Source organism: Micropterus dolomieu, linkage group LG23, assembly GCF_021292245.1.
Source record: "Micropterus dolomieu isolate WLL.071019.BEF.003 ecotype Adirondacks linkage group LG23, ASM2129224v1, whole genome shotgun sequence".
NCBI lineage: Eukaryota > Metazoa > Chordata > Actinopteri > Centrarchiformes > Centrarchidae > Micropterus > Micropterus dolomieu.
In genome coordinates this window covers 35,239,902-35,250,261 of record NC_060172.1, presented here as the reverse complement: position 1 = coordinate 35,250,261, position 10,360 = coordinate 35,239,902, and the positions used below count along the sequence as shown (strand labels likewise).

At 42.6% G+C, this 10,360-nt stretch overlaps 1 protein-coding gene across 1 annotated transcript in view; it reads right to left on the bottom strand.

Annotated features, from left to right (window-relative positions):
- Nucleotides 1-10,360, bottom strand: part of LOC123963796 (CXADR-like membrane protein) — a 61,584-nt gene that overhangs the window by 14,399 nt on the left and 36,825 nt on the right. The window contains exons 4-5 of the mRNA XM_046040842.1: nucleotides 8,483-8,650; nucleotides 5,376-5,498 (exon numbers count right to left, since the gene is read on the bottom strand). Coding sequence (XP_045896798.1) covers nucleotides 5,376-5,498; nucleotides 8,483-8,650 — 291 coding nt within the window. The remainder of the gene's footprint in view (nucleotides 1-5,375; nucleotides 5,499-8,482; nucleotides 8,651-10,360) is intronic.

Here is a 10,360-nt window from a genome sequence, read left to right as displayed (position 1 = left end):
CCGCCCACCCTGAGCCATGGTTCTGCTCGAGGTTTCTGCCTCTTAAAAGGAAGTTTTTCCTTGCCTCTGTCGCCTAGTGCTGCTCTTGGTGGGAACTGTTGGGCTTCTGTAAATATCATCACAGAGTACGGTCTAGACCTGCTCTTTTATGAAAAGCGCTGTGAGATAACTGTTGTTGTGATTTGGCGCTATATAAATAAAATTTAATTGAACTGAATTGAATTGTTCCTGCATAACGAGGATAGAGTAGTAGTTATTGCCATGACAACAGACCCGCAGCAATGAAGTCAGATCAACTCTTTTGACCAGTCAGACTCATCACAGGTCATAACACTATGTATAGCCTTTAACGTTCACCCAAAGTAACAGATTAGCCTAAGTAGCCTTAATCAAATAAATAAATTGATTTATAAGTTATACAAATGAATCATTACATGAATCACAGCACAGCACTTATCCATACATTAATAATGTATAGATAAGTGGCAGAAATACGACAAGTATGAATTATGTTCAATATTTAGGCTACACTGTTTGTTGATTTATTAAGATTAGCTATCCTTAAAATGAGGATAACAAAGTTAAAAACTCACATTTTATTTTGAAGGCAATCGGTCTCTGTTTCCGGTTTTAGACTTTCTTGTTCAATTTTCATTGTACAAGTTGGATAATGGAAAAAGACGACGCTTTGGTGCGCTAAATTGCATTACATGTCTTAATTCAATGCAACAATAACACAGCATAGTGCTAACATTGTTTAGGCAGCATCTGGTCTGGAAAAATTAACTCACACTGTTCAATATACATTTGCATTAGTGCAAGTAGGACAATGAAATTAGGAAATACCCCCTAAACTGTCTGTTTTCATGATACAATGTGAACAACTGCAGATGAATTATAATTCACGCACAGACCTGAATCAATTCTAAAAATAATGAATAATAACAGCCCATTACCCTCTACCATACTAGCGCCTGAATCGAAGTGGTGCCATGTCCATCAGTGATCCAGCCACAGGCCCATCCATCTGCTCCATCAAGAGTTACTCTTATTTCATGTGTTTCTTTATTTCATAAAACCTTTGAAAAATCTATCTTCAGGTATTTGTTTGCCCAATTTTGATGCCTCAACTTGTGAATCCTATTCAGACAAACACAGATATACTTACATATTGACTTACATGTCCTCACTCACTTTTTACACCTCAGATTGGTGCTCTCCACAGACTAACATTCAGGCTATTCAGTGGTGGTTGTTTTTTTAGCCTTCCTGACCTTGGCCATGTCTCTGAGCACTTGGCACCTTGTCATTCTGGAAACTCCAGGTAGGTTGCAGTTCTGGAATATGATGGCACTGGAGGAAAACAGGTTCCTTGTAGCTTCACATTTAATTCTCCCCAAGTCTTTTGCAGTTAATTTGTGCCTTTTGTTCTCCATGCGCTGCTTGCGTCCCAGTTTAATTCGCAACAAAATGTTTAATTGTCCAATGGTCATGCCCCAAAAGTTTAGCTATTTCAAGAGTGTTGCATACGTCTGAAAGGCATTTTGAAAATTTTGACTTTTCAGTGTCAGTTAAATCTCTTTTTCAGCCCATTTTACCTTAAGTAATGAAGCTGCCTAATAATCATGCACACCTTGATATAAGGTGTCATTCTTTCACCACACCCTCCCTTATTACACATACATACCAACTGAAAATGATTAACTCCAATGAGCATTCAAGTTAATATGGTTTGGAGTTGGAAAATGTGCATAGAAATACTTATTCATTCAGAATACTTACTTGCCTAATAATTGCACATGCAGTGTATATTAATCTAATCTAATCTAACAGATCACATGAGAACACCTCAACCAACAAACACATCAATGAGCCATACTGGTTAACTGTGTGAAATGTTCCTTAAATTACCATGCTCACACACTCTGCAATTTATTTTGACTAAATGCCACATACACCATCCTGCTGCCATACTAGGGCAGCAAATGTGTAATAGTGAAATGTGAAAAATGTGAAAGTATATATTTGTTAGGCTTTTTTCAATCCCCAAGTATGGACTTGGGGATGAGAACCATACCCATAGGAAAGCAAAATCCAAGTTGAGATCTCATAGTTGTTTCCTTTTTTTCTCCTAGACACAAATGAGCTGCTTTTACTACCAAGGTGAGACCAAAGGCCTTTTCTCCCACTTCTCAAATTCATCTCAGGAGAAACAACCATATAAAATCTCATTTATGTCTGACTCTGATCAAAACAAGAGATCTCTAACTGATCCTAAATAAGTCTAATTTAAGTCTCCTGAACATTGGACCATGAGATCAGAGAAAGAGCTCAAAGAAAACTCAGCTATGACTCCTGGGATCTCATGATTCTTCTCAAATATGTCTCTGTTTTCTCATATTGGCCTCAGGAGCAAAAAACTCATCTCTGTCTTACTCTGATGAAAAGATGAGATCTCTACAGTATCTTAAATAAGTGTAATTTTAGTCCAGAATGTGGATCAGAAAAAAAGCTCCAAGATATTTTTTGACCCCACTTAGGGGTTATTTTACTCACGTTCTTTACTCACATCAAATGTTGAGGTTGAGTATTTTCCTTTTATGGGGGTTTGTACTTTTACTCCCCTTAATTTCAAATCCTTATTGTATTTACTGTTAATTATCTGTTACAAGTTACTGAGAAAAATAAAATAAATTCTGACATTGAAAATAATGCACTTTCAAGTGTCATGTTTTCCAATTTGTTAAGGTAGTCACAGCCAGCATAACTGGAACACCCAATACTTTGACATGATGTTTAGAGATTAATTCATTAAGGACTGAATGCACGCAAGAACTGAGATACAACATGTATCTGTCATACAGAATGAGCACTTTTACTTTTTGATACTTAAATACTTTTATACCTTTTACTTGAGTAGAATTTTGAGGACCTTAATTGTGGATACGGTATTTCTCTTCTTTTAAGTAAACAAAAATTGTACTCTATTTAAAGACAATAAGTCCTTCAATATTGGTTTTAGCTGGATGGCGCAGCGGCAGTGTTGCCCTTTGAACAGCAGGAGCGGGGTTCAAATCCAGCTCAGGGTCACAGTTTTCCAAGCATAGACAACAATGTAATACAATCAAGCTTACAAACATCTTCCCAGAGCTCCAAACTGCTTTTTAGGAGCAATAAGCAAGACATTAATGAACTCAAAAAGATACAATGATGAGATCTCATCTGTTCATTTATCCTATTGTAATCTCAATTCAGTATCCATTTGTCTTACATAAGTCTCAAAACCTCAATCTCTCTTCACCTCATCCTTTTCTCCAAAGGGGCTTTAGGAGCAACAATTGAGATTGGAGTGGTCTCAAAAAGATATACTATTGAGATCTTAGTGTTTTCTCAAGAGTTAAAGAAAAGACCATTTTGAGCAATAGATTTTTCTTCTGGGTAGGCAGGGTAGATATGTCACAATGTATCGAGAAATGGATTCTTTGGTTTGGAGCTCTTCTTGGGCTTTCTTTCTTTCCGCAAGAATAAAATATAGAATATTGCCAGTCAAAACCTTTAAATTTCACTGAAGGTATGACTAAAGACGGTGAGACACCAATGTATTTCAGTTAAAGGGGCATTATGTAGTTTCCAGCGGCCACTAGCAGTGCAGTTCTAAGATTGCAACCAGGCTTGTGCTTGTACGCGTGCTCGCTTGAAGTCATGAGCGAGCATAATCCAAAACACAATCACTGTCATACAGAAATCCTGCAATAAACGCAGGAACACCAGCATGCAGGCTGTGGCTTTTCACATAGACATGTTCAGGCTCTGTTACTTCAACGTTCCCGGCCAGCTCCGTAACGTTACTTCATTCAGCACAGCGAGACGCATATCGGCACAATCCTCCTGAAAAAAGGCAGAGTGACAGCAGATATAGAACAGACAGGGAGAACAGGCAGAGCTGGAAACTCAGGTAAACTCCCACTGCAACGTTACAGTAATAGTTTTATCGGCTGCAGGTTGAACTAATCCATGCTCATTACATGATCATGGTACATTTACTGCATTTAGCCGACGTGCTACAGCGTTAGCTCGCCTGCTGCTTTCAGGAACTATCTTTACTATCTGTGAATCTGTCACCGGAGGCTCAGCAATGTCAGCACAGCTACATGTATTGGATGATAATGAAACGGGTAGTGAGCTGGACTGAATATTATAACGAGACTGTGTCACACTTTATAACAGTTAGACCGCAGTCAGTAACTTTACTGTAACTAGTGATGGTGGATGGCTCTTCCTTTGGGCTGTTGTGGCCGTTTTGTTGCAGTGTTATGTGGGTCATGTTAGTAACATTACTACTAATTGTTCTTGATTGCAGCGCTGTGCAGTGCATATTCGCTCCGCACATCCTCTCACTCGGTCGCGCTCTCTCTCTCTTTCTCTCTCGCAAACACGGACAACAAACCCGTCTGTAAATTGAATGGTTGGTATCATAAACAGCGCTGCGCAAATCTGTCCAACACAACACTGTCAATGTCGGAGACCCATCTTCAAAACAATTATTAGCATGTAAGGAGCCTAGCTAATAAGGATAGCTATGTTAACTTTGGAAAACAGCTGTCGAAGTTACCACGCATTATATATATGATATATTGATAGATAGGGGAATAAAAACAGGTAGACTGTTTTTCTTATCCGGTAGACTGTGTGAGCTCACTGTGAGTTGTGATCAGGCCTTGCTCCCACAAGGTCTAGTGAGGTTTTGCTGCGCAGGTGTTGTGCCGAATTCTGCATGCCTGCTTTGAATTGCATACACCTCGCGGGAGGTAACGCTCGTTATACTAAGAAAAGAGGTGGATGCAAATTTTCGGTATGTAGCCTACAATATCTGTTCGAATTATGCAATTCACTTCTTAAGGTTTTAGGACACTTTGCTGTTTCAATGTGGTTAACGCCACATGTTTTTGCTGACTCTCAAGAAATGGTACTTTTACTAAGTGTAATAATATATTAACAATTCTTAACGTTCATAAAATATATACTGATCATTTATCACTATTGATGAACCCCACAAAGCATAGTATAGCGTTTAAAAGCAGAACTTTAATGCATTTTCATACAATTCTCGGCAGTCATGCAAAATTCCCCGTAACACCTGTGACAGTCGAGTGCCGCACCCCCCACCCCCACCCCCGCCACAGTAATGCTGTCACTGTGGGAAAAGTTAATCACCGTTTTCACTATATGACTACATGCAGTGCAAAAATCATTTGAGGGTGAGGTTACTGATACTGTGAGACAATGTGTGAGCAAGCGGCTTCCTCTTCCAATTAAAAAGTTGCAGATTTTGTGCCCATTCAGTATTCATAGTTCAGCAAGGGTTTTCCACTCACATTGCATCTTGACCTGCACGGTGCAACTTTCTTCTCCCACATCGTTGCTGGCTGTGCATTTGTAGACTCCGGTGCTGTCCTTGGTCAAGTTCCTCAACATCACAATCTCTGGATTTTTCAAATCTCATAGTACCAACAAAGAGAAAACAGGACATAAGAGTTTATTTTTCTCATATACAGAGGAATATAGTAGTAGTGGGTGGGGTGGGGGGGGGGGGACTCTGACTGTTGTTTGTGCATATGCACCAAACAGCAGTTTAGAGTACTCAGCCTTCTTGGAGACCCTGAATGGGGTTCTGTATGGGGCTCCAGTAGGGTACTCCATAGTTTTTCTGGGAGACTTCAACACGCATGTGGGCAATGATGGAGATACCTGGAAAGGCGTGACTGGGAGGAACGGCCCCCCTGATCTGAACCCGAGTGGGTGTTTGTTGTTAGACTTCTGTGCTAGTCATGGATTGTCTATAACGAACACCATGTTCGAGCATAAAGGATGCTCATAAGTGTACATGGTACCAGAGCACCCTAGGCCAAAAATCGATGATCGATTTTGTAATTGTTTCATCTGATCGGGGCGGCTGTGGCTCAGGAGGTAGAGCGGGTTGGCCGTTAATCGGAAGGTCGGCGGTTCAATCCCTGGCTCCCCCTGCGTGTCGAAGTGTCCTTGGGCAAGATACTGAACCCCGAATTGCCCCTGGCGGCTATTCCGCCAGTGTATGAGTGAGTGTGAATGCTAGTTTGCGTTTGAGCACTTAGGCTCAGTGTATGAATGTGTGTGACTGGTGAATGCAGATGTACTGTAAAAGCGCTTTGAGTGGTCGAAAAGACTAGAAAGGCGCTATACAAGTACGGAGCATTTACATTTGATTTGAGGCCACGTGTTTCAGACAGTCGGGTGAAGAGAGGGGCAGAGCTGTCAACTGATCACCATCTGGTTGTGAGTTGGGTCAGGGGGTGGGGGAAGACTCTGGACAGACCTGGTAAGCCCAAACTGGTAGAGTGGGTGAACTGGGAATGTCTGGAGGAGGCCCCTGTCCGTGAGATCTTCAACTCAAACCTCCGGCGGAGCTTTTCTGGCATCTGTCAATGTTCAAAGCCTCTATTGCTGAAGCCGCAACGGAAGGCTGTGGTCTCAAGGTCTTAGGTGCCTCAGGGAGCGGTAACCCTCGAACACCGCGGTGGACACCGGTGGTCAGGGAAGCCGTCCGACTGAAGAAGGAGGCCTTCCGGGATTTGTTGTCTCGGAGGACTCTGGAGGCGGTTGCAAGACACCGACGGGTCCGAAGGGCTGCAGCCTCTGCTGTGGCAGATGCAAAGTAGCGGGTGTGGGAGAAGTTCGGAGAAGACATGGAGAAAGACTTTCGGTCGGCACCAAAGTGTTTCTGGAGATCTGTCCGCCATCTCAGGAAGGGGAAGCGGGGAACCGTCCAAGCTGTGTACAGTAAGAATGGGAGGTAATTGGGCGGTGGAAGGAACACTCTGAGGAACTCCTAAATCCAACAGTCCAATCTAGTAGAGGCAGAGCCGGAGGCTGATGGGGGTTTCCTGTCAAAGTTACAAGAGATACTCTCAATTTCCCTGGAGAAAGCTTTGGGTGTGGAGGGGCTGTCTTGGATGACACGTCCTTGTGTGTCAGTCGGGTACAATGCCCAAGAAGTGGCAGACTGGGGTGGTGGTTCCGCTGTTCAAAAAGGGGGACCAGAGAGTGTGTGCCAATTACAGGGGTATCACACTTCTCAGCCTCCCCGGTAAAGTCTACTCCAGGGTACTGGAACGGAGGGTTCAGTCAATAGTCGAACCTCAGATCGAAGAGGAACAATGCGGTTTTCGTCCCGGTCGTGGAACAACTGACCAGCTCTTTACTCTCACAAGGATCCTGGAGTGGGCTTGGGATTATGCCCATCCAGTCTACATGTGCTTTGTGAATTTGGAGAAGGCATATGACCGGGTCACCCGGGAGATACTGTGGGAGGTGCTGCGGGAGTATGGGGTGAGGGGAGCCTTTCTCTGGGCTGCGCTTTGTCACCAATCCTGTTTGTGATATCCATGGACAGGATATCGAGGCGTGGAGGTGGCGAGGTGGAGTGCCAACTCTGGGTAGGGAATGAATCCTTACCACAAGTGAAGTGTTCAAGTACCTCGGGGTCTTGTTCAGAAGTGAGGGGAGACTGGAGCAGGAGATTGGCCGGAGAAGAGTAGCAGCGGGGGAGGTATTCCCCTCGCTTTACCGCACCGTTGTGACAAAAAGAGAGCTGAGCCGTAAGGCAATTTTCGTTCCTATCCTCACCTATGGTCATGAAGGCTGGGTCATGACCGAAAGAATGAGATCGCGGGTACAAGCGGCCGAAATGGATTTCCTCAGGCAGGTGGCTGGTGTCTTCCTTAGAGATAGGGTGAAAAGCTTGGCCATCCGCGAGGAGCTCAGAGTAGAGCCGCTGCTCCTTTGCGTTGAAAGGAGCCAGGTGGTTTGGCCATCTGGTAAGGATGCCTCCTGGACGCCTCCCTAGGGAGGTGTTCCAGCCACGTCCAGCTGGGAGGAGGCCTCGGGGAAGACCCAGGACTAGGTGGAGAGGTTATATCTTCACATTGGCCTGGGAAAGCCTCGGGATCCCCCAGTCAGAGCTGGTTAATGTGGCTCAGGAAAGAGAAGTTTGGGGTCCCCTGCTGGAGCTGCTGCCCCCGCGACCCGACCCCGGATAAGAGGATGAAGATGGATGGATGGATGTATGGATGAATATGGATGGATGGATGGATGTATTGACTTAAAAGTTTGTACTGCTAAGCTGTCAGCAGTACAAACTTTTTAGTCAATACACTGCCAGAGTCATTGTAAAAAGCAGTAAAGTCAAAGAGCTGAAATATACCCACACAGTCCAGCATTTTTTGAACTGAATACCTGTCCACCTGAGCTGGATGAGAAACCTCAGTATTTTCCTTAAGGAAACTGAGCTGAGCTGAAATCATGTGTGGTGACACATTAGTGTCCTTTTTTTTGCTGAAGCATATTTTCTAAATTCAATATTTAAATATGAATCCTTGTAATGGCATCAAGATAAGAATCTTGGTATAATAGATTGGCAGAGACATACTCCAGTGTGTGGGCTTACCTATTAGGGCCATTAGAGGCAACTTGCCAACATATTTGCCCTTGTCCAGTACCCTCTCCCATTTGTAGTGGATGGGATCAGAGCCAACAGCAGACTTGCAGCTCATCTTAACATCACCGCCCTCCAACAGTTTGCCCTCCATCCAGCACCGTGGCTTGGACGGCTTCGCTGCGGATAGACAGCAGTGACAAACACAGTTTTGATTCCTCACTCACTTTTTACACTTCAGATTGGTGCTCTCTACAGGCTAACTTTCAGGGCTGAATCATAACAAGAGAGGATCTTCCTACTGTAGAAATGTGGATTTGTGTTTTTTAGATGTAGACGTCCCAACTTCATATTAAGAACTACATAAAAAAAGTCAACACACTGAATGATTCCACACTACAGATGGATATTTTATGCTGAGTTAAGGGTTTGTTACATAAAAATCTGCATTTTTAAGACCAAAGTTGAATCTGCCAGAGAGCAGCCGAGGATCAACAAAGTAGAGCTTTGTCTCCACAGTTTTCGTTGTCAAGAAAACTAAACTGGAGTTTTGGAAGCTGTCATTATTCTGTTTCTTTTGCCTCAAAAGGGACAGGCAGGAGCTATGTTGCAGATCTGATGTTCATAAGTGGCATCAGAGGAGCTGGTTGGTGATGGATAGAAATTAAAAGATGTTTAACAAATAATTTCAGAGTCATTAGCTGTCATGTATGGGCTATGTGTCTCAACAAAGTCAGATTGTACTAGAAGACTTGCAAAGTTAACAGATAAGATATGTGTGTAGCAGAGATGCTCACAAGTCTTTGGGCTAGAGTCCAAGTCAAGTCTCAAGTCTCTCGTGGTTATTACGAATGTTGTATCATCTGCTGCGTTCAATCCAGGTTGCTAATAAAACTACATAGCTATAAGGAATTCTGTAACTATAACCTGTTATTCATTTACAGAGCACAACCATGTAATGTGCAATGCAATTATTGACGGATTATTAAATACTGTAAATCAAAACACTCCCCAATCCAGTGAATCCAGTAAATCCAGTGTAACGTTAACTAAATAAAACTGTGATATTGCATAATCAACAATAAACCTGTCTGTTTTTAACTTACAGAGCACAACCATAATGTGCAGTTAATGACAGCTTATAAACTACTGTAAGTCAACACACCCTGCAGACTCTCAAACCAGTGTAACGTTATAACTAAATAAAACTGTAAGGTTATATGATCAACAATAAACCTGTAACCTCTTTCTAGCCAACTGTAATAATTAATGTGACAGCAGCCAGCGGGACGTAAATGATTACGTTAATCGACCACCACAGGTTTGGCAAACGCTCATTCATCTTTTCATAACGAACGATAGTCGGAGTAAACCTCCCGTAGTTCGTAGCTGAAGCAAGCTAACGTTAGATTGCCAATGCTGAGCTAAACATGTTTGCTCACCACAGGTTACTAACTTATTTGCGTTCAGCGCTTCTTTGTTTGGGTCTTGTTTTATGAAGTTTTAAAGCCAAATTTTATAATAAATGGCTCAGCAGCTGTGGAATTGTGAGTATCTCTTTTAACTTTGATAAGGTCTCCCCAGTTAAACTACGAACTTTGCATTGCATGTCCACTATTCTTTTGCAACAAATTATATTTGTTTCTAGAAAGTGTTTTTCAGACAGAAACCATTCAGAGTATTCAAATTCTGTAATTATCTGTCAGTGTAGTAGTTTTTGTAGTACTGAATTCAGATTACCTACCGAAGCAAGAGGGATTCAACGGAAAATGATGCATGTAATCGAGTGCATGCATGTACCAATTTCTTTTACTGTGTCCTGCTGTTGATTGGAAGATGGGGCAGTGGATAAGACACATGCCTTTGGTGTGGGAATTGTGGGAATTTAGA